General features: G+C 41.8%; 1 protein-coding gene across 1 annotated transcript; it reads left to right on the top strand.

Moving 5' to 3' along the window:
* Positions 1-573: 573 nt before the first annotated feature.
* Positions 574-25,376, top strand: kdsr (3-ketodihydrosphingosine reductase). Its single transcript, XM_007900523.2, has 10 exons — positions 574-835; positions 6,213-6,302; positions 10,635-10,691; positions 11,714-11,779; positions 13,052-13,147; positions 13,625-13,816; positions 15,448-15,531; positions 16,288-16,371; positions 17,350-17,451; positions 20,048-25,376. The coding sequence occupies exons 1-10, from the start codon at positions 659-661 to the stop codon at positions 20,165-20,167; spliced, it is 1,068 nt and encodes a 355-aa protein (XP_007898714.1). The 5' UTR covers positions 574-658; the 3' UTR covers positions 20,168-25,376.

Genomic DNA, 25,376 nt, shown 5'->3' with positions numbered 1-25,376 from the left:
GCGGTCGGCGGGTGGGCCCTGTGGTGGGGGGTGGGGGGGTTGGTGGGGAAGGTTTTTTTTTCTCTCTCTCGTTATTTTTTTCGGGTTTCGGGCCCTGGTCCCAACTGGGGTTTGAATGCCCCCAAATCAAACATTTATTTTTAAATTTTTAAATTTTAAAGCGATGAGGTGCAAAAGTTCGGAGAATTGCTTGAACGGGAAGTGAACAAATACTCTCCCGATCGCGTTTAAGTAAATATATATATATATATATGTATATACTTAAACGCGATCGGGAGAGTAGTTGTATTTGAGTATATATATATATATATATATGTGTGCGTTTTTTTTCCCGACTCCGACTCGTGCGTCCGCGCGCGGCACTGGGGCGGGAGGGGCCGCCACGACTACAATTCCCACAGTGCCCCGGGGCGGGGGCTGCCGCGCATGCGCGTCTGTGTGCTGCCAGGCTCTGGGAGGGGGGAGGCTGTTTGGTGATTTGCTTTCGCTGTGGGGCTCAGGGGCGGTCACTCACTCACACACACAGTCACTCGCATACACACACAGTCACTCACACAGTGGCCGCAGCCCTCCCCTCCCTGTCTGTCTGTCCGGGACTCTGGCCGTCGCCGCGGGCCTGTGCGGTGCAGTGCGGTGCGGTGCAGTGCAGTGTGGATCAATGTTCTCCCTGGGGGAGGGCTTCTCTGTGTGGAGCGACTTCTCGGGTTGGCGCCCGCTGCTGCTCGTCATGCTGCTGGTGGTCGGGGCCTTCATCGTGGCCTTCGTGCTGCTCTTGTACATGGTGTCGCCGCTCATCAGCCCCAGGCCGCTGAAACTGAACGGGGCCCACGTCGTGGTGAGTGAGTGAGTGAGTGAGTGACTGAGGCGGTGAGTGGGTGACTGAGGCGGTGAGTGAGTGACTGAGGCAGTGAGTGACTGAGGTAGTGAGTGACTTACAGGCAGTGAGTGACTTACAGGCAGTGAGTGACTGAGGCAGTGAGTGACTGAGGCAGTGAGTGACTGAGGCAGTGAGTGACTGAGGCAGTGAGTGACTGAGGCAGTGAGTGACTGAGGCAGTGAGTGACTGAGGCAGTGAGTGACTGACAGGCAGTGAGTGACTGAGGCAGTGAGTGACTGAGGCAGTGAGTGACTGAGGCAGTGAGTGACTTACAGGCAGTGAGTGACTTACAGGCAGTGAGTGACTGAGGCAGTGAGTGACTGAGGCAGTGAGTGACTTACAGGCAGTGAGTGACTGAGGCAGTGAGTGACTGAGGCAGTGAGTGACTGAGGCAGTGAGTGATTGACAGGCAGTGACTGAGGCAGTGAGTGACTGAGCCAGTGAGTAATTGACAGGCAGTGAGTGACTGACAGGCAGTGAGCGACTCAGGCAGTGAGTGACTGAGCCAGTGAGTAATTGACAGGCAGTGAGTGACTGACAGGCAGTGACTGAGGCAGTGACTGACTGACAGGCAGTGACTGACTTACAGGCATTGAGTGACTTACAGGCAGTGAGTGACTGACAGGCAGTGAGTAACTGAGGCAGTGAGTGACTGAGGCAGTGAGTGACTGAGGCAGTGAGTGATTGAGGCAGTGAGTGACTGAGGCAGTGACTGACTGACAGGCAGTGACTGAGGCAGTGAGTGACTGACAGGCAGTGAGTAACTGAGGCAGTGAGTGACTGACAGGCAGTGAGTGACTGAGGCAGTGAGTGATTGACAAGCAGTGACTGAGGCAGTGAGTGACTGAGGCAGTGAGTGACTGAGGCAGTGAGTGACTGAGGCAGTGAGTGACTGACAAGCAGTGACTGAGGCAGTGAGTGACTGAGGCAGTGAGTGATTGACAAGCAGTGACTGAGGCAGTGAGTGACTGAGGCAGTGAGTGACTGAGGCAGTGAGTGACTGAGGCATTGAGTGACTGAGGCAGTGAGTGATTGACAAGCAGTGACTGAGGCAGCGAGTGACTGAGGCAGCGAGTGACTGAGGCAGCGAGTGACTGAGCCAGCCAGCGAGTGACTGAGCCAGGCAACGAGTGACTGAGCCAGGCAGCGAGTGACTGAGCCAGGCAGCGAGTGACTGAGCCAGGCAGCGAGTGACTGAGCCAGGCAGCGAGTGACTGAGGCAGTGAGTGACTGAGGCAGGCAGCGAGTGACTGAGGCAGCGAGTGAGTGAGGCAGGCAGTGAGTGAGGCAGCGAGTGGCGGACAGGCAGCGAGTAACAGTGAGTGAGACAGGCAGACATTGAGTGAGTGAGACTGACAGTGAGTGAGTGACTGAGGCAGATAGTGAGTGACTGAGGCAGATAGTGAGTGTGTGACTGTTGTTACACAAGGTCCTGCCGGGGAAGCTGAGGGTATCAGTGGTTTGGATTACAAGTTAACCAACCACTATTTTTTTTAAAAACCTCTGGGTTGTTTAAAACAGGACTGCTAACAAATATATGTTGCAACAATCGCATGATATTGCCCAGAATTTGAAAACCGCAGCAGTCTGGGTGAAATAGAGTATTTAGGGATTGTTTTGCAATTGTTTGTATAACTCTGAGCAAATGCTTAAATTTGATTTCCTCCGATTCTCACTGCGAGAAAATGCTGGACTTCCTCGAGTCCAAAATTGCTCAGCTGCCACTGCCCTCCCAAATTTCAACCCCTCCTTACCCCCACCCCACACAAGTACCCATCCGACAACTACCCATCCCTCCTTCCACACCTTTGAACCTGTCACCGCCTCCTCTGTCTTCAACACGGTAACCTCCATGAAGTCCACCACCTGCTCCCTCAACCCCATCCCCGCCCCTCTACTTAAATCCCAGCTCCACCTCTTTGCCCCACTACTCGCCGACATCATTAACCTCTCAATGTCATCTGGCACTGTTCCTTCCCCCCTCAAAACAGGCACTGTTACCCCCATCTTGAAAAAATCTTCCCTCGACCCATCACAGCTATCCAGCTACCAGCCCATCTCAAATCTCCCTTTCCTATCCAAGGTCCTTGTGAGAGCAGTTGCCTCCCAGCTTCGCTCTTTCTCCTCCCACTCCTTCCATGAACCCCTCCAATCGGGTTTCCGGGCTGCCCACAGCACAGAAACTGCTCTGGCCAAGGTCACAAACAACATCCTGACCATGTGTGACCAGGACTCCCTCTGCCTACTTGTCTTCCTCGACCTCTCCACCGCCTTTGACACCATGGACCACTCAATCCTCCTCCACTGCCTCTCCTCCCACTTCAACCTTCAAGGTTCTGTCCTTGACTGGTTCAGGTCCTACCTTTCACACCACCTCCACTTCGTTGCGGCAAACGGCTTCTCCTCCAGCTCCCGCACCGTCTTGTGCGGTGTTCCTCAGGGCTCTGTCCTCGGTCCCCTCCTCTTCACCCTCTACATGCTCCGCCTTGGTGACGTCATCCGCATACATGGGATAAATTTCCACATGTGTGCGGATGACACACAACTCTACCTCTCTGCCTCCACCCTGAACTCCAGGATTACTGAGGTCCTGTCCGACATCAAGTCCTGGACGAGGGCCAACGTTCTCCAACTCAACATCAGCAAGACCGAGGCCCTCCTGATTGGCTCGCGCCAGCGCCTCCGCACCTCAGGCGCTGGCAGCATCAGCCTCCACGGCTGCACACTCAACCCCACTAAGCCACTCAGGAACCTGGGTGTCTTGTTTGACCCTGAACTGTCCTTTCTCCCCCACATCCGCGCCATGACCGGCACTGCCTACCACCACCTCCGCAACATTGCCAGACTCCGCCACTGCCTCACCCCTCAGGCTGCCCAAACCCTCACCCACGCATTCGTCACCTCAAGGCTCGATTACAGGAACTCCCTCCTCATGTGCCTTCCCAACCCTTCCCTTCACAAGCTGCAGATCATCCAAAACTCTGCAGCTCGTGTACTCTCACGCACCAGACTCCGTGACCCCATCACTCCCACCCTCGCCCGACTCCACTGGCTCCCCATCCCCCAGGGAATCAAGTTCAAGATCCTCGTCCTCACCTTTAAGGCCATCCATGGCCTGGCCCCCTCCTACCCCTCTGTCCTGCTGACTCCCTAAGAGCCTGCCCGCTCCCTTTCTTCATCGGGCTCTGTCCTGCTCCATGTCTCCTGCCCGACCCGCCCTACTATCAGTGGCCGGGCTTTCAGCCTCTCTGCCCCCACACACTGGAACTCCATCCCACAGTCCCTTTGCCTCTCTTCCCCCCTGTGCCTCCTTCAAGGCCGGTCTCAAGACCCTTCTCTTCGACTGTGCCTTTGGTCTTCCTCCCACCTCTCTGCCTTCCCTCACCCCTACACCACCCCTCCCCCAGGATGTCGGGTCCCGACATCTGATTGTTCCGCGCTTTGGGATGTCCTCCCGACGTGAAAGGCGCTCTGTAAATGTCATTTTGTTGTTGTTGTTGTACCTAAAATTAGTCCACGACAGACTAGCAGCCAGATTGCTTCTTTATTCTGGAATTTAAAATTTGACCACCCCTCAAAAAAAACCATAAGATTTAGATACTGCAGTGTGGGTCGTGTTGCAAGAGTCACATTTCATGTGCCCGGATACTCACCCGAACAAAACTCCAGACCCCCATCACACCAGTCTTTGCCGCACTGCATTGGCTCCCAATTACACAACAGATTGACTTCAAGAACCTCTACTCGTTTTCAAATCCCTTCATGCCCTCGCACCTCCTCCCTGTCTGACCTGCTCCCCCCCCCCCCCACCCACGCTACCCTCTGCTGGGCTGGCTCCGGCTCCTGTTTGTCCCTTGTGCCCTCCAGTCCACCACCGTTGCCTTCAGCCACTACGCCCCAAAACTCTGCAACTCTCCCTCAATCCCTCTGCCCTGCGCCCTCCCCATCAAATCCCGCCCTAATGACCTTTGTAATTGTGCTTAAGGTCACCTCCCCCCCTCTCTCTCGCTGGCTTGGGGTCAGACTCTGCCACTGTCAAGCGCTTCAGGACGCTACCCCACGTGAAGGTCTCTGTATAAATGCAAGTTGTTGTTCTAATATGAAAGGCAATGTATCAAATGTTAGATTTATTTAACGGTATATAGGGCGCTGTATCTTTACACTTGATGTAGATCCTTATACTGCCAAAACCTCTCAAAATGCTTTACAGGATTTACTGTAAAATGTATTGACCGTGCATTTTTTGAGTAATGTATTGAGTTCAGGTTAAAGGCATACCATCGTGTAACCCCTAGTAAGGTGCAGTTCTCGTTCATAAGAGAGGCTTATGTGATCGTACGTGTACCTTAATCTAACTGCTGAAACTTTTGCTTTCTTGCTTGCTTCCTTCCTTCCTTCCTTTGTATTCCACTTGATATTTTTCCCATGCTATCTTCCTCTTCTTGGATAAAATATTCTTCTTTGGAAATGTTTTTTCTGAAAACGCACGTACCTTATCTTGGGTTGGTTTTGCATGCTTGGGCACAGATGCCAAATGTGTCCATAACATTTTTGCAGAATGTAGTTCCCAACATAGAAATCAGCCTATTCTAGAGTTGAAACGGACAAGCTTCAGCCAGCTTAGCATTGAATCCCTTTCTTAATTTAACTGCAATGTTTAAATTACATTCTGGTCAGAGAGTCTCCAGGTGCAGCTTTTCTGATTCACTTAAATGTCTGTGTCTCTGACACTCCAATTGGTTCACTCTTGCATTGGGAAGTTAGCCAATTCCTTATTGCTACCATACTCTATTGGCGTTTGACCAATATTATTGCCTGTGTTAGGTAAAACACATCTTAAGTTACCCACAGTTTCGTCGTCAACTTTATCATTGCTCTGTATGTGAGTGTTTTCTTGTCAAGTTAGAAGAATTGTAGACAACGACTAATAAATACACTTTTAAAGGAAATTGATTGAGTAGAAAGAGATTGATCTACGCACACAATTTAAATGATAATCATAAACCTAAAGATGTTTTGTTCAGCATTAAATAGTTAACATGTATTTAAGATTGTATTTTTGTGTCAAGTTATTAAACAAACCATAAGATAAACTCTGTGTTTTTATTATTAACTAATTCTCATTTGTTTTCATTATTGTAAATTGCAGAAAGATTTGCTACATGGTCTATTTAATTGTTGAAAGAGAAATGTTTGTTTTTTAATGCTGCATATTTTAACAACAAACAACAACAAATTACATTTGTATAGCACCTTTTACATTGGGAGGACGTCCCAAGGCGCTGGACAGGTAAAGATTTAAATACAGTATTAACATTTGCTTTTATTCTGGTAGGTGACTGGAGGATCCAGTGGTATTGGAAAATGCATTGCCATAGAGTGCTTCAAGCATGGTGCTTTTATAACCTTGGTGGCTCGGGATGAGGTATGTGACTGGATGAATTGGTAATTTATCAATGTTGAATATTTTCATTGTTTCCCATAGAAAAACTGTTGGGGATGAAATGTATCTGCCATAACCAGCAGTGAATAGGTTCATATCTGGAATTCATATCCCCTCATCTTCAATATCTATATACTCTCTCTTGGTTACATCATCCACAGACATGGGGTCAACTTCCACATAGTTGAACCAGGCGAGTGCGGTCCCACTGAGGTGGATGACGGAGGAAAGTTGGTGGAGGAGGATGGCGTGATCGACTGTGTCGAACGCGGCGGAGAGGTCCAGGAGGACAAGGAGGCAGAGGGCTTCCCATCACTTCACTGGCTTCCCATCACTCAGAGGATACATAGAGTAGGCCGGAGCCCGATGAAGGGAGGGAGCGCAGGCTCTTAGGGAGTCAGCAGGACAGAGAGGTAGGAGGGAGCAAGGCCATGGATGGGCTTAAAGGTTCAAGGTCCTGGTCCTCACCTCCATGGCTTTGCTCCCCCCGCCTCTGCCACCTCCTAACCCCCTACCATCCTGCCCGATCCCTCTGCTCAGTGAGCTCCGAACTGCTTCACGTTCCTCGCCTGCCCCACCATTGGCGGGTGAGCCTTCTGCCACTCTGCCCCACTCTCTGGAACTCCGTCCTGCAGTCCCTCCACCTCGCCCACTCCCTTGCCTCCTTCAAGACCCATCTCAAGTCCCTCCCCTTTGACTGTGCTTTCGATGTTCTTGCTTCCCCCAATTGCCCTCCACCTTCCCCAATCTTGATGCGCTGCTCGGGTCCGAAACACTGATGCCTTGGGACGTCCTCTCGACGCGAAAAGCCCTGTACAAATATTTTGTTGTTGTTGAATTACAAAACTGATTCTTTTAGCATATTTGGAGGGGGAGACAGAATATTATGATTATTGAAATGTTGTCCATATTCATACTTGTCCTGAAAACTGACTATACTGTGAGGGTCAGACAGAAAGTGGTGAAAAGGCTTCAGTATTTCTATCCTAGAAGAAGGTTTCCTTCATCTTTTAAGAAGTATTTTAAACCCCAAATTAAACATTTTATTGTATGAACGAAGGTAGCTATGGTTTCTTCAGTTACAATCCTTGGTTTCAAACAGTCTCCCTGATTAGTATTTACGTTATAATTAAGGATTTTGGAGTTGCTGCATTTGCACGTCCAGCACTTTCTTAAAAGAGGCATTGCGACTTCCTTTCTTCTTCTCACCCCCCCCACCACCCCAGGTTTTCTCTGTATTCCCCTATTCTTTTCTCTCTCATTGACTCTCTCATGATCACACTTAAAAGTGATCACACTATCTTATGGTTATCTTACAAAAAATATTTATAGCTTGAACAGAGGTCAAACTGAACCGAACACTTTGTTTTAAACTGCAATCCAAAAAGTGTTGCCAGTAAATATTGACCTATTGTGCTTAATAATACTCCTTGCATTCGATATATTGCCTCATCATGTCTTTGAGCCGTCTCAAAGCACTTCACAGAATGTACTGTAAAGTGAAATGACTATATTTTGTGAGTGAAATGGGCCAGCCAATTGTGCACACTAGTGTCCCAAATTATTGTTATTTATTTATTTTTGATATGATTATTACCCTGGAAAAGCAATCCGCCAATTGAGTAATGACTGGCTTCCTACTTATTGCTAGGTAATCAGGCATGTGGAGTAAGGAACCTTGCCCAATGTTTTGCCCTACCCAGGAATTGAACCCAGGTCCTCTCATTTGCAAGGTGAATGCTCTAAACACTTCACTACAGTAATAATAATCCCTCCAAAAAATAAAACAACAATAAATTGGTCATTTTCAATCCACAACTGTTTATGGGACATTGCTGTGCGCAATTGGCTGCCGGCTTCCACCCACAAATCTACAGTCAATTCACTTTACAGCATATTATGTGAAGTGCTTTGAGACATCTAGAAGACGTGAAAAGCGCTATATCAAATGCAAGGAATATTATTACAGTACTCCACAAACTGACCCTATTGTTTTCTGAATTAAATGAGGTTGAACTTTTAAATAATTTTGAAGTTTTTAAAAGTGTCAAAGGACATGGTCCTCTAGGTCCCTTTGATTTCCAAGATCTGATTGTGCAACACTTGTTTTGTTACTTTATTAAATATTTATTTTGGTAGTAGTCAGAAAAGGGACTTTTTCCATGTGTTTTGGCAAAGCTAGTCTGATGCCACAGGGTCACCAACCAATCCAGCCTTGAACTGGAAATAATAAAAACTGAATGAAATAGAGAAAAGTGCAATGGTTACATATTGATTGAAATTCTAGTCTCTTGACTCACCATAATTGAAACTCAGTTTACTCTAGGACAAGGACAGAAGTCACCAATGCTATTGTAATAATAATCGTGGCGTTAGATATATCGCCTTATCACGTCTTTGAGACATCTCAAAGCGCTTCACAGAGTATACTGTAAAGTGAATTGACTGTATATTTTCTGGGCGAACCACTTCAGCAGATTGCACACATATGTGCCCCACAAACAGTCGTGAATTGAGTGACCAGTTTATTTATTTTTTGAAGGGATAATTGCCCCCAGAAAAGCGATAGAAAGGGTTAGATTTCACTTGTCCAGTCCGGTCAGTGTGTGATATACATGAAAAATAGACAGGAGATTCCATCAAGTTATTAAGTGGTAAATACTACATGTAATTACAAGGTAATTCTTGTCCCATCACCACTGGGACAATTAATGCAAAACTCCACCGCCCGGATACTCATCCGCACAAAACTCCGTATCCCCATCACACCACGTGGAGTCCTGTAGCTCTGTGGTTAGAGCACTCGCTTTGCAAGCGAGACACCTGGGTTCAATTCCAGGCAGAGTGAAACCTTGGGCAAGTTTCCTTACTCCACACACCTAATAATAATCCCTACAAAACAATAATAAATTGGTCATTTTCAATCCACAACTGTTTGTGGGACACTGCTGTGCGTAATTGGCTGCCGCGTTTCGCCCACAAATATACGGTCAATTCACTTTACAGTCTATTCTGTGAAGCGCTTTGAGACGTCGAGAAGACGTGGAAAGCGCTATATCAAATGCAAGGATTATTATTATTATTACCAGTCCTTCCCAGGCTCCACTGGCTCCCAATTACTGAACAGATCCAATTTAAGATCCTCTTGGCTGCCGTGTTTCGCGCACAAAATACACAGTCAGTTTACTTCACAGTATATTCTGTGAAATGTTTTGAGAAGACTCAAAGACGTGATAAGGCCCAATATCAAATGCAAGGGTTATTATTTAATATTATGTAGCGCTTTATCACGCCGTTGAGACGTCTCAAATCGCTTCACTGAATATATTGTAAAGTGTATATTTTGTGGGGAAACGCGGCAGCCAATTTTACACAGCAATCATAAGGGATGATTATTGTATGAACTTTATCACCACAAACTGGTTAAATAATATCAGCTTTTCTCCCGTGGCCCTATCTCCCTTCAGCTCAGAGTGGTTTATTCTGAGAAGTGCTTTCCCCACTGCCAGTGGGAGTTCTTATAATTGGTTATCGGGTTGCAAGTCAGCTGATGCCCACAGAGCAGACTCTCCTCCCTCCTTTTCTTGTCTGAGATGAAGAATACTCTTTCTGATTTTTTTTGTGTGCTCCACCCAATGCCAACTCTGCCCTAATTCAGAGCAATGCCAGGTTTTGCAAATGTTCAGTACTTGTTTCCTCTTAGTAAATACGCATTGCCAATAGTATAATCCTCACTTCTCTATTATTTTGGAAGACTGAAATTGTCTAACCGAACAAGTGATCTAGTTTCTTTTAAAATATTATTCATGTACGTCCTCCCCTCTTTTCTTGGCTTTCTCCTTTCTCCCCCTCCTTGACACCAGCAGTACTAGTGACTCATGGAAACAAGTTACTGTTGACACTCTTAGCTGGAGGTAGGTACAGTATGTAGCAACGCAGACATGTGAAAGAGAATGGATTCAAAAAGGATAAGGATATTAAAAATGACTAGTTTAGGTGGATTATGTTTTCTATTGACATGCCTGGAGAATGGTTTGATTACTACTGTGTAGAACAGTCAAACCTACTTATAATAAGTGTGCATCGTTGTTATTTAACTTGAACAAAGTAATTACAGATTGCAGTGTTTCATGAAACTGCTGACAAAGGAGAATTCTTTCCATGTTGGGTGGTGAAAGGGGGTGGGAAGGAACAAATAATGTACGTTATATAATAGAGATTTTGTGATGCTTCGGTGATGTTTACTGAAAGTCTAAAAGAAGCACCAGAAAAATGTGTCAAATTTTTACAATCTTGTTCTCTGCTTCTTGTTAGGGCAAACTTCTGCGGGCAAAGAAGGAAATCGAAAAACATTCAATTAATGACAAGCAGGTGGGTGTAGCAGACTTTTTAAAAAGTTCTGTGTTGTGGGTGTGAATCCCTCGTGGTTTAAATAGTCCTTTTGTTTTTGAGCAGCATCATTGTTCATTGATGAAAGGAAGCAATTAATTTAGGATTGGTGGTGGGGAGGGGGGATAGGCTTATTTTCCTCATGGCTGGATTAACTGCTTAACTGTGCCACTCTGATTAAAATATTTGTTTCTGGCTGATCAGTGCAAAGTAGATTAAATTGTACTCCAAAACTAATTAATATCTGTTTGATTTAAGATGAGCTGAATGGAACTGAAGTGTTTCTGAGTAAGATTGTCTGGGTGTCGCTAGCTTTTATTTCAGTAGGGTGTTGCCAGTTAAATTATTGTTGGTTGGGAATGAAAAGTGAAGGGAAAATGTTGTTTCCCTGTCTTCTCTGTTTTAAGCCTGTGCACTAACACTATTGAGTTTGGGAATTCAAAGTGGAATTTTGGGATGGAATTCATGTACTTTAACCCTGCCCACCCCACCATAGACCATGTATCTGTTCTTTTTAGAGCTTCTTCCCCAGTTCCATTGAAACCAATTTAGAATAGGTGTAAAACGCAAAATACTGCAGATGCTGGAAATCTGAAACAAAAACAGAAGTGACTGGGAACACTCAGCAAGTCAGGTAGCATCTATGGAGAAAGGAAAGTGAGTCAACACTTCGGGTCCATGACCCTTCGTCAGAACCGCCACGACCCGTTCTGATGAAGGGTTGTGGACCTGAAATGTTGACTCACTTTCCTTTCTCCGTAGACGCTACCGACCTACTAAGTGTTCCCAGCGACTTCTGTTTTTGTCAGAATAGGTGTAATTTAGTAGAAAAAGTGTAATTCAACCCATTGTGTGTCTGCTCCTATTGGTTTCTTATGCCATGGGTTTATAGCCCTTTGACGTGAAGTTCTGTTAAGGAAATTGAACTGTTTGGTTCCAAGTACTCAGTCTGCTGCACTTACAAATTCTCTTTGAGCAGTGAATGTCTTCTGACCATTTCACAGGTGGTGCTGTGCATTTCTGTCGACATATCAAAAGACTATGGCCAAGTCGCAAGTGTAATCAAACAAGTAAGTTTGCTTTCTTGACTTTTTGTTTTAAGGGAAACACATGTTTCACTTCTGTTCCAAGAGATCAAGCCATTTAAATATGACTCCAAATAGTTCAGCCCCAGGGACATTTTCACTTGGCCAACTCCCCCCTACTGTATACAACATAATTTAAGTCAAAATTAAACTAGCCAAAACAGGTATGCTTTCTAATCAAGATATTTATCCCTACTTAGGAAAGTCATTCTATATTTGTTTTAGTTTGATTTAAAGCATTCTAGAATGCCACAAAACATTATAGTTGACCATTTAAGAAGTAGTTTGCAAACTACTGCAGTGTATTATCTACACAACGTAAGTAAGGTAGGCAAGATCTGGACAGCAAATGACTACAATATTTATTATAAACCTTCCATTTGATATAATGATAATAATAATCCTTGCATTTGATAAAGAGCTTTTCATGTCTTCTGGACGTCTTAAAGCACTTCACAGAATATACTTTAAAGTGAATTGATTTATATTTGTGGGCGAATTGCAGCAGCCAATTGCGCACAGCAATGTCCCACAAACAGTCATGGATTTAAGTGACAAATTTATTATTGTTTTTTTTTCTTGAGGGATTATTATCACACGTGTGGAGTAAGGAAACTTGACCCAGATTTTGCCCTGCCTAGAATCAAACCTATGTTCGAGGGAGTGTTCTAATCACTAAACTACAGGACTCCACTCCTGTGTAGTGCCTTTCATGTTGGAAAGATGTCTCAAAACACTTAAGTTTTATTGTAGAGTATAATAATTGTATTTTGTAGGAGAAAGTGGCAGCCAATTTGTACATAGCAATGTCCTGTAAACAGTCTTGAAGTGAATGACCAATATTATTTGGTGGATTGACAACCAGAACACCGGGAAAAATTGCCTTCACTTTTCAAATAGTGCCAAGGGATCTTTAACATCCGTTTGGACAGGCAATAAGGACTTTGATTTAACATCTAATCTGAAGGATTGCATGTCAAACAGAGCACTGCATTGGAGTGTCAGCCTAGACTTTGTGAGTTCAGAATACCAATTTGGGGATTGAACTCACAACCTTCTGTCCCGGAGAAAAGAATGCTACCAACTGAGCCAGGTTGATGTTAATTGATGTATCAAATGTAGCAGATTGTTGGTTCAATTAGGTCAGCTCAAATGAAACCTAGGAAATCTCCCATTTTCTCAGTCAAATCTGATGTGTACTAAATCATTAATAGTGTAATCCTACTGATGTATTGATGCTTTACTGGATCACACTAGGCCCAGGAGAAACTAGGACCTGTGGACATGCTCATCAACTGTGCTGGGAAATCAGTTGCTGCGAAGTTTGAAGATATTGAAGTTGGCTTATTCAGGGTGAGCAATTTACATGATCTGTAAACGTTAAATTATTTTGAATGCAGCAGTACTGTATTTAGGAGCATTGGATTGAACTGCTGCTTTTCTCCTCAATCTTTTCTCCACTTTCCCTCCCACCCCCATCCTGTTCGACCTTTTTTTCCTTCTCTTGACTCCCAAGAGTACTGGTTGCTCTCCTGTACCTCGCCCACATGGCTATTATTTATGTACTAGTCTTGCCTGCGAATGTTTTGTAGTCTTTGCTTCTGTCTGTATCTGTTTTCCCTCCTCCTCATCAGATGGGAATTCTTAGCTGACCATTTTTTAGTGGTGCAGCCAACAATTGTTTTAATGAGAATCAATGTTATCATAAGCTATTTAATTTGGAGTCATCTTTTTTTAGAAAAACTGTTAAAGCTGCTTAATCTTTATAACTTAAATATCTATATGATAGGTACTTTTTAAAAAAAAAAGTGTTTCTTGTCTTTCCCCTAGAGGTTAATGGAGACCAATTATCTAGGCAGCATTTATCCTACAAGGGCGGTCATTCACACCATGAAGGAGAGGCGGCTGGGAAGAATTGTGTTTGTATCTTCCCAGGCAGGACAAGTGGGATTATTTGGATACACTGCTTATTCTCCTTCCAAATTTGCTCTGCGTGGATTAGCAGAATCGCTGCAAATGGAGGTAAATCTTTTGATGTGACAAATTATCTGTGTTAAATTTTCAAGGATACTATTGCCATATGGTATTTTTAAGCATACCATATGTTTATTTTCTCAGTCACTGTACCAGCATCTGGCCTCTTGCAAAGGGATTGCTGGTTGAGAGAGGAGAAAGTGATTACGTGGAGTCCTGTAGCTCAGTGGTTAGAGCACTCACTTTGCAAGTGAGAGACCTGGGTTTGATTCCTGGCAGGGTGAAACCTTGGGAAAGTTTCCTTACTCCACACGCCTGATAATAATCCCTCAAATAAAACAATAATAAATTGGTCATTTTCAATCCACGACTGTTTGTGGGAAACTGCTGTGCACAATTGGCTGCCACATTTCGCCCACAAATATACAGTCAATTCACTTTACAGTCTATTCTGTGAAGCCCTTTGAGACGTCTAGAAGACGTGAAAAGCACTATATCAAATGCAAGGATTATTATTGTTATAGTCTTCATCAGGCCCTCACAGTTTGTCTTGCTCCTTTCTTTCCTTCTATAATGTTATACTGTAGTACTTATTCAGGAGCCCAGTAATATACAGTCAATTCACTTAGCAGTATATTCTGTGAAGCGCTTTGTGACATCTAAAAGACATGAAAAGCGCTATAATCAAATACAAGGATTATTAGTTTATTTATAATCTAATAGTGCATCACCAATGATCCAGTGAGTGCATGCTTCAGCATCCACTGCCACTCTACTTTTTTGTGTGAATGTCTTGTCATTGTGCATTGTAAGTAACATTTCTTGCATTTATATGGCACCCTTAACAGCTCGTATGGCTTCGCAGGTACAGCGTGGGATTATTTGGATACACTACAACTGAATTGTCAGACACTGAGCAAGGGAGAGGAGCCATAGAATTCAAAGAAGTAGAATTTGAGGCATAAACTGTCCAAACGTAGATTTCAAAATTTATATGTGTAATGTGTGTGGACTCATTAATTTTTTTTAAGCTTTTTAAAAAACAATCATGGAAAGTTTTGAGTTCTATAAGTTGTATTAATTTCAGAGATGCCTATACTTTTCATATAATAAAACTGTAGTCAAGCTGTAGTAATTGTAGTAATTGTAGTAACTTGTTGAATTAAGTTTTAATTTGCAATTTTTTTCTGAAAGCATAGTTTTAAATTTTGGGTATAGTGTTAATTCTCTTTCCCCCAAACCCACCTGGAGATTTTTTGCTTATTTTATTGGGTTTGTATGCAATTGGATTTGTTACTGGGATTCTTTTCCACATCTCTTTATTTTAGCATTTTCACATTTTTTAAAAAAATTCCAGTAAACTTTTTTTTCAAATGTATTTTGGCTGAATGAGGCTCTTCATCTTTTACATGAATTGGTCATTCACCTCATGACTATTTATGGTACGTTGTACCATATGTTTGCAGTCAGAGTAGATCTTTGAGCAAGGCTAAAAGCTGTTCAAAACCAAATGTTCCCACTGTTTCTAATCACATTTTAACCTTGTTTCTTCTGTAATAACATTGAATGAAATTAAAGAAAAAACTTCTATTTTGAACATACCTCAAATGAATATTTTCTCTATTTTCAACCCTTTTCAGTGCTCGATATTGATCGAATTTTTAACTTCAACTTTTCAGGTAAAGTCTTACAACATCTACATCACAGTTGCGTACCCTCCAGACACGGACACGCCTGGCTTTCAAGAAGAGAATAAAGACAAGGTAAAGATTTTTTTTCATGCTTACTTCCCTGCCTCATTCTACCAGCTCATTAATTTACCATAGCTGATTTAGCAGGTGTCTGAAGACAGAGTTGCAGGCTTCCAGTAATGTGGGATTCAAACCTGCAATCTTGTCTGAGTCTCAACGTACATGATAAGGCACTATATCAGATGCAGGATTATTATAATACACTGTGGTAGCTTCATCATCTAGGTCATTGGAGTGTCCTCAGCCTGTCGTTGAATGTTTGAGACAGAAGTGTAGGCCCTTTAGATGGAAGGTAATCTAAATTACAGTTAATAACTATAGTGGATTCTCATTATTCCAAACCTCTTACTCTAACCAAGGTTATTATCCCAGCAGAAGTTTTGTTGTACTCAGGAATTAAAACCTTAATCGACCGATCTCCTGAATAAGCACTACTTTTCCTGTCGCTATGATTTTGCAGTAACAACTATTATCTTTTCTTGCTACATTTATGAAGATGTTTCGCCCTCAAAATGCAGTCAATCCACTTCACAGTAAATCCTGTGAAGTGCTCAAAAGATGCTGTGATAAGGCACTATATCAATTGCAAGAATTATTATGTTTCAGAATCAAGCATTGGAATTAAAAGTGAAATTGTCACTGAGTTAATTGATTGGGTTACTGGGCAGACTAAATTTCCATAAATCCTGTTGTCACTACAACTAAATTGCCTATTTTCATATGCTTGCTTTTTTTGAAATCATTAATGGAAAATATTTGTTTTTACAGCCTTTGGAGACCAAATTGATCTCTGAAACATCAGGATTATGTCAGCCAGACCAAGTGGCAAAAATTATTGTAAATGATGCTGTGGTGAGTGTCTGTTCAGAGAAATACTATTGATGCCTTATGAAAGGGAGGTGAATTTCACTCACATACCATTCCTGAACTCAGTCTGAGAAAGCACATCGAGGAGGTGAGTCGCTCTTCTCTTCCCATCTCACTCTCCCTTCCCCAGACCAAGAGGTGAAGGAGAAAAAAAAGGCAGTTTGACTCTCCTCTGGGTGTCTTACGGATCTCCCGAGTTCAGTTAGAATTGTATTGGCAGAGATGAGAGAAGGAGTAGGCTGCCTGCTCACCTTAAAGATTGTGCTTGTAATGTTTTAGTCAAGTCAACTCCTCCATAAATCCCTCCATAACATCTTGTGTAACTGTTGCAAATCAAATATTTTTACTATGATACTTCTTGATTATGTAATCGAGTTTGTAATAGAAATACTGAATTGATGGCAATGTCTCTTGTTGTAGAACTTACATCTTTGGCCACTAAGTATTTCTTTTGAGTTCCTTGATTGGGGTCCACTGGGGTCTAAAGAGTAATGATTTCAAATGGGATTCCTTAATTAAGGAATCTGAATGTAAATTCTTTACTGTAATTGGAAGCACGTCACTTTGACTTGCAGGAACTCTGCTTTGAAAGTAGATTGATTTTGGAGAGAGTTCCCATGAATTGGATGACGTACTCTAGATTACTTAATTATGGAGTCCTGTTTGAAATGAACAGATTTTAGACTCTGCTGCTGAATAGAGATATAATAACCCTGTAAGCTGTGATGGTTTGGCTGGTCACAGGGCAATACTCAATGGTTAAAGCCCTTTCTCTTGGTTTGGTGTTGTATGATCTTTTTAAGATACAGTATATGTAAATTGTGAGCTTGTATGGTCACATGCTTGTTGTACTTATGGGTGGGAATGGAAATGCATGAGCTAATTTATACAAGCTCTTTGTTAATTTGATTATTATTGGTACCTTTTCCTTCCTTTTTTTCCCCCTTGTACCCCTTTCACCAGCAAGGAAATTTTAACAGCTCGATTGGTCCCGATGGGTATATGTTGTCTGCACTCACCTGTGGTATGTCACCCGTCACTAGTATTACAGAAGGGCTCCAGCAGGTATGTTCTACTTGTGACTACACACTTTTTTCAGAGAGAGTTTGTGGCAAGAATTGAGTAAAGTGAATAATGTGCTTTGTCTTCTGTTTTTTTATCAGATTTTTTTGTGTGCCTGTATCAAAATGTATTTATTTCCTTTCATTCACCTGTCAACTTCTGAGATATTCTAAAATCTCTTTGTCAGCCTAAACATTTGGTTGTGTGCCTCTTTCAGTTGCACATGCAGCTCGTCTGATGTGGTTTGTCGTGTTCTCCTTTTCCTTCCTCTCCAGATAAACCCTGCTTGCCAGATAGTGCTTTCAGTGGCAAGCTATGTGGTTTTAGTTATTTAAACTGCAGCAGTATCCCAATGCACACTCTGGGATCCACAAGCATTGGCTCTTGTCAATCTGCACCTAATACTCTCTGGAATTATATAAGACCCAGGGAGGGAGTACGCATTCCAATATGGGAGTTTCTTATTGTAGGTGGGATGCATGGAACTCTGGTTTGGATATTCTTAAGCATGGGGATGGGTATTTGCATATGTAAGACACCCTGCTGGCCAAAAAAGATATCTGAAAGGGGGGACAAAGAGGAAGTACTTGAGCAGGCCTTGAAGGTGGCGAGGGAAGAGGCAAGTCAAAGGAGCTTTCAGATGGAGTCCTAGAGAATTGTGGCTAAATGTGCTGAAAGCCAGACTGCAAATAATGAGTGGAGCAGGGGATGTGAAGCAGGCCAGTTGGTAGCGTTTGAAGAGGTTGCAAAGGTAGAGTTGGGCAAGATCATAGAGGGATGAGCTTTATCCGCTGAGGGAAGGAGAACCAATGGAGCCAGGCAAGGATGAGGTGATAGGCTCACAGAGTTTAGTATGGAAAAATACACAAGCTGCAGAGTTCTGGATAGTCTGCAGCTCGTGGAGGGGAAAGGCAGGTAGTCTGGCGAGCAGAGAGTTGGTGAAATCTCCCTGGTCGTGATGAATGCTTGAACTGGTGTAGAAAAGTTCTCAAGTTTTTACTTGCACTAGAGGCTGCCAACTCCTTTGTTTGGTCTCTGAAATGTGCAGTAAAATAGAATTACCAAGAAACAATGTACCAGAAATGCAAATCTCTGCTCTCGGGTAGATCTAGAGGAATTGATTAGAAAAGCATCAGATTGCTGCGAATGTAATAATAATAATAATAATCCTTGCATTTGACATAGCGCTTTTCACGTCGGGAGGACGTCCCAACGCGCTTCACAGAACACACTGTAAAGTGAATTGACTGTATATTTGTGGGCGAACGCGGCAGCCAATTGCGCACAGCAATGTCCCACACACAGTCGTGGATTGAAAATGACCAATTTATTATTGTTTTTGGTTTTGGAGGGATTATTATTAGGTGTGTGGAGTAAGGAAACTTGCCCAAGGTTTCACCCTGACCTGCCTGGAATTGAACTCAGATCTCTCGCTTTCAAAGCGAGTGCTCTAACCACTGAGCTACAGGACTCCACGATAATATTTGTAATAATCTCTGCATTTGGTGATTCTAAGCAAATATCTGCCATCTGATTGTGAGTGTTGGCAATTATGAAGGTTATTGGATGAAGATCATGTTTTAAAATAATGTGCTTACAGTGGGTTGCATTTGTTTTAAAATGACCTCAATAACAATGAAAAATTAGCTTTCTGAATTTCAGACAACTTTTGTCAAGCTGAATCTGATGAATTGTGTAATTGTCTTTGCAAACTTAGACCATCCCACGTATCCATATGCTTTAATCAGCACTTTGCTCTCCTTCCTTCCCCTTGTTTTAAATCTTCTGTGATGTGGTGAGAGAAAATGGGCCACTTGATGACTTCAGGTAGTCGACTGACCTAGTTGTGTTGTAAACGTTTGTGATTTAGCAAAGCAGAACTTAATATTTTGTTCAACGAATAACACCTTTTTCAACCTTCGGAAGCAATATTTAAGTCTCGTCTTAAATTATGTAGTCCTGGTTCATTTACAGTCATTTTTTACCAGTTAATTTAAGGTTCTTATTTCCTAGATTAATAGTTTCCAGGGACTGGAACTGCTTTCTTTTTATTGTGCTTCCAAAGCACTAGTTGAATGCATCTTAAATATTACTCCTACCTTACTTCCAAAAAGATGCCTTATCCTAACCTTTAGAGGAGTGCTTAATGCTAAATCAATGCAATACTTTCTTTTCTATCACTTTATTAGATTCCTTAATTAGTGGTGAACTTCAGCATGTTGCCCTGGACTCCCACCCACTGCGAAAATTGTCATTGAACTTAGGAGTTACTAGGGCAATCTGAACTGAATTTGAATTGTATCACTGAAAGCACAGTGCTTTCATTCACTGGCTCACTCAGTTAATTAATGAAATACATAAACTGGACAGATATATGGATTTGCAAATATGCTGAATGTGAAAACGAATTACCAGATGGAAATCTGACATCTTTCAGAGGGGGAAAACTAATTCTCATTCAACTGTAAGTTTTAATCGGAAATGTTCTGCTGTCAGCGCCTTTGGACGTCCTCCCGACATGAAAGATGATTTACAAATGTAATTTTGTTGTTGTTATTCTAACTGACTAATGATGGATCTGTTTCCATTGTTTCCGCAGATCGTTACCATGGGCCTTTTCCGCACGATCGCCCTGTTTTACTTGGGGAGCTTTGACAGCATTGTGCGCCGTTGTATGATGCAGCAAGGAAAGTGTGCAGATGTGGAAAAGAAAGATTAATCGTAATCTAGGGGGTGTCCAGGAACAGACTTTGGGAGATAAATGGTTGAGAGAAGTTTGATGGACAGGAGTTTTACTCCTTGCCCTGCAGGCCTTTATGTTGCTTAGTTGACATTGGACCTTGGGGCAAGGGAAGACTTCCACATGCAAGTTAACTATATGTTGCCAAGATGATTCTGGTGTTGCCTAGAATGGGAATTGCAATATAACATAACCTGGATGGATGTGGAGGGCAGCAAGTCATGTATGCACAAGAGTATAATCTCAATTATATTATTTTGTGTATTGTTGATATTCTATTTTTGTCATCAACACTTTCCCCTTCGTTCAAATTAAAGAGGAAAGTCCTGCTATTTCATCATCTGTCACTCTTGGCTTCTGGTATGTTACTGGTTTTCAGAGAAATTAAATACGTCAATGTTTCCGTTTCTATTCAAATAGCCTGTGTTAGCTTTTGCTTCAGGACCTCCCATCATTAAAACTAAATAATTTATTTTAAAATAATCCCAGCTTGGTTTGCTAGAGCTGAGGAGGGAAAAGAGTCTGCTAAATGCAAGCTATTTTTCAACAACCTAGTTCTGGTGTTGCCTGGAAACTCAATTACAAAATATAGAGTTGGCATAGTTGTGGAAATAAGTACAGTAAATCATTAGTAGAAGACAAAAGTTTTTTTTGGGTGGGTGACTAGTGCACCGAGTTACCATTGTTTTCAAACAAGGAACCAGGTCAAAACAGAGTTCCTTAAGATTCATAGCCCTACGCCACAAAGTGAAGAGTTAATGATTTGGGTTTGAAATGAAGGTTCAGTTATATAAGCAGGAGTACATTAATACTTTATATTGGTTAGTTATCTGTCAAGAGAGCTCAACTCTAATTCAGTGTTGCATTACTTCACTCTGGGCTGCTGGATAAGTAACGTTTCCTCTGTGTGCATTCATGTGTTCATTGGTGAATTTGTTTAATGGTTAGACCACCAGCAGCCTTCTAATCCTAATACATTCACATTCAGAAGTTTCCTTTTTTTGTATTCGTATAAATACAACAAAATGTTTGTGCAAAAATTATTTTAAAAAAAAACTCATGCCATAATTTATGGAACAGGAAGATTTTTGGGGTGTTTCACTTTTCATTCTACAATTGTTTATTTAAACCTGAGTTCAATTGTAAGGATTGTGCCAGTTTAACAGCTTTATCATAGGTCCTAGGACATACATTTGGGTCCTAATTTGTGAGATTCAGAAAACAGTCTATAAATAGTGAATTTCAGGTGTGAAGTAGCTGACCCTCAGGAGCTCAGCTCAGATGCCAATCTCAGTGGTTGACTTCTGTGAAGTTGGCGTCTGAGCAAGAATTAGGCCTGGCACATCCGAGATTCACCTATTGCAAATCTCTCAAATCAGCACTCTGCTTCTTTCATGAGCAGGAATGGAATGTGCATGTGTGATCTCATTTTATTTAGCATTTGTACACAATGCCTTTGGAGTTGAAGTGACAAAAGATTTAACTCTGACTAGTTCTGCGATTTGATGAAATGGCCTTGCTGAACACAGTGATCTGAATAAACCGGAATTTCACAGCTGGCTGCAACACTAGTTGCGTAAGAAAACTGATAATTTCTGTGATTTATTGCGTGGGTTTGCTCCAGAAACATTTCTTGGAGAAACGGGGGACGGACGGAAAAGTACTGTCATGAGATTACGGGAAATGAGTCAAAGTTGCTAAATAATTTCATCACATAATAATAATTACTAATTGTAACTTGTAGTTATATTTTTCAGGTACCTACAAAAGGGGACCAGTTCTTTCTGAAATATCGTCATATAATTCCTGAAGTCCTCCTGTAGATGTAGTTGCTCTCTCTTCTCTTTTGGCTCCCCGATAGTTAAAGGAGGGAATTCTAGAATATAATCAAAGTACTTTGATTATTGAAATAAGCTGAATCTGTTTCTAGAGAGATCGATTGGCACAGTCCTAACGTGAATTATTGTTTTCAGTGATGTGTCTTTTTGTCATGTAAAACATGTGCATTTCTGGTTAATACATTGCACCTTAACGAGAATGATTTATATGATTTTTATTGAAAAGAAAAAATACTGCAAAATATGTAACTTATACGCAGCTAAAGAAAATAGCAAATATCACGCAAGTGTGACGAAAATGGGATATGAACACATCATGAGAAAATCCTAAAGGATTTTTTAAAAACTGACTTACAGAAGAACAATGTTCTAGCTTTCAAAAAGCTGTTTTTTTCTAGGAAAGTTCACTGATTACAGGCGCTCAATAGAATAAATATTTCATTTTTTTGGTTTGCTTCAGTTATAAGTTCTGAGATGGTCATTAACCTCTTGATTTTGATACTGTGGTTTCAGTGTGTAAAACCAATGTAGAAAGCCATGTCAACTAGACATGAGTGATTACTGTGTGGACCCAAATACCCAGTGGATGACTGGTTATAATCTTAGATCCTGCTTTTTCAACTATACCTGGCATGTCTAAATGATTTTATTTTCGAGGTGTGCAAAATGCTGAAATAACCCAGTTTAAATGGGTCTATTCTTTTCCCTCAAATCCTATTGGCTATGTCAATGGCTGGAAATTCAAGAAAAACTGCCTCACCTTTTTCTGAAACAACAATTCGAATAACTTCTTCTAGGTGTGTGTATTTTTTTTAAGCAAACATTACAACAATTAGTTAATTTATCATCCCAGTTTCCCAAGATATGTGACTGGATTTCCCACCATTGGGATTTAATGTGGCTAAAGTTGAACTTTCTTCTACAGGTTCCCGGGGGGAGCAATTTTCACTCACTATTTTCTGTGTCACTGCATGATCAGGATATCTTGTGCTTATGCTGTTTGTCCAAAACAAGAAGCAAAATTGCTGTGTCCTAGAAAAGTCCAGTAAATATCCAGTTAGATAAATTGCTGTTGATCGAGAGTAGTGGGGGTTTCCAGTTCTTTTATTGTAAAGTTAGTGACTGTAGCTGCTATTTTATATAATGCCAAATAGCATTCAATTTCACACTAATTGCAATTCTTGTTGGAATGGTATTACATGCAATATCAAACCCATAAAATTTATTGCATTGTCTTTGATCTCTCAAATAATTATTCTAGCCTCCTTTGTGATACACTCCTTTTGTTTCTGTTTCAGTTATTGGATCCTATTCTCATACTTTACCAATACTTTAATCCTTTTTATATGCTCCGCCTTAAATGTGTTTTTTTTCGTTGAATCTTATCTAAATTATTGAGAAGCCCCTACCATGTCATTTGCTTAACGTTTTGCAAGAGCCAACTGCCTTTCCTAGAATAATTGATCCTCTCCCCCCCTCCCACCCTCTAACTTGTACTGGAATACAATCCTTGTGTACTTCAAACCAAATAGACATTTAATCAAGTAGCTGATTGACATGTACCAAGAATCCCTATCAGAGTTCACCATGGTACTGTACTGGCACAATAATATGCAAGATGCTAAATCCGCCCATTTATCAGAAAATAGTCCAGGGAAGTGTTCATTTTTGGATTATAATTTTCTTCCAATTCCCAGCCAAGCCTCTCAACACTTAATATATTTGAGATTTTTCTTCCCTCAACAGTCTGCTTTTCTCAGAGGTTAAATTCATTTTATTTGTAATGATTGTCAGCTTTTGGTTATATACTGCACACTGCAGGCTCTGTTATGTGTGTGTGTGTATATATATGTGTGTGTCTATATGTATATATATAGTATTTGCAATCCAGTTTTTGCAAGATTTGTAGTTTCTTGTAGAAAAGCTCGATTGTAGTAAAGTAATAAGTATTCCCTAGTGCTTTGCTTTGGCAACATCTCTGGCTTTTCTCCATTTATTCCTAAGGGGCTGTCTGAGGCTGCTAAAGGGAGTANTTTTTTAAACTGATGAAGCCAATTAGCAATGACTGAAGTTGGATTTCCCTTGTTCTGCCACGGCAGTATCTCGAGTGCAGGTCATAAGTCTTCTGCAGCCCAAAGGGATTCTGTTTGATTTTTGTTTTCATTATATCAGAAAGTGCTGCTTGTCCTGTGACTCTGAATACTCAAGTGTTCTACAAACAGCAAAATGTGCTTTGAAAGCTGCTTTTTAGGTTTTGAATATTCCCCAACCAAACATATATTATTTTTCTTCTTCTCTGTATCATTTGCATAAGAATATGCAATATATGTCATTCCAAACTACCTTGTTTCATTCTTATGGGATAAAATATCCTTGCATAAAACATTTAGAGTGATCCAGAATACAATGTACAGTTAACCCCTAACCCCAAAAGACTTGTGGTTTTGCAGGCTTTCTGCCCAAGGTATAGAGAATTGATAACAAAGAGTAAACACAGTGAGAATGAAATTGCAAATGCCACCAAGCCTTGTCTGTTTTGTTTTTTTGTACCCTGGACCTGTCCAGAATAACATCCACATTTCTCCATTTCTTGCGGGGGAAGAAGATGTCAAAACATTTCAGGTAATCTAGTAAATCTTGAAGGATTGGTGGACTATACTAAGAAGCTTGTTTTTGTCTGAGGCTGAAGCTGTGAAGACCTGCTCAATTTTGCTGAGTGTTTTTGGTGCCATAAACAAGATACTGTCAACTACCCTTCCTCATCCTGGGAGTGATCACCTGCTTCTTCAGGTTGATGTGAACTGTTCTGTAACAAACGAGCAGCTGATCTGGGCCCTGTCTGCCTCTGTTCCGTCTTATTTGCCTGCTAGGAAATGTGGAAGATCTGCACGTTTGAACTGGCTTTCAAAATAAATTTTCCTCCCTCAGAGGCTCAGGTGAAGCATCTCCCAAGATGACCTACCTGAGATTTGGGAGCTCACCAGATGGGGAATGAAGAGGGAGAACCAGTCGCTCCTTTTAGTCTAGCACACGCATGCAGCAACTGCTAGTCCAAGCAATAGCTCAACATTAATGTCCATACACACAAATGCTCTCTTAGTGCAGTTTTGATACAAAACCATGATCAGTTTTGCACATGTTTATTCACCTACAAGCTAAGAAACCTAGTTTAATCCATCAAAAATAACCAAGAATTATAATAGTGCTTCTCAAAATATTTTTATATGGTTACTTTAAAGTAGTATAAATACTGACTTGTCAATACTGTTACTGTCTATTTCAGATATTTACTGCTTATGCTCTTCAACTTGTATTGCTGAAACAATAAAATAAATATTGGATGCTTTTCA

This window comes from Callorhinchus milii, unplaced genomic scaffold (genome assembly GCF_018977255.1).
Source record: "Callorhinchus milii isolate IMCB2004 unplaced genomic scaffold, IMCB_Cmil_1.0 Scaffold2, whole genome shotgun sequence".
Classification (NCBI taxonomy): domain Eukaryota; kingdom Metazoa; phylum Chordata; class Chondrichthyes; order Chimaeriformes; family Callorhinchidae; genus Callorhinchus; species Callorhinchus milii.
The sequence above is the reverse complement of the archived record's forward strand: the minus strand, read 5'-3'. Positions and strand labels throughout refer to the sequence as shown.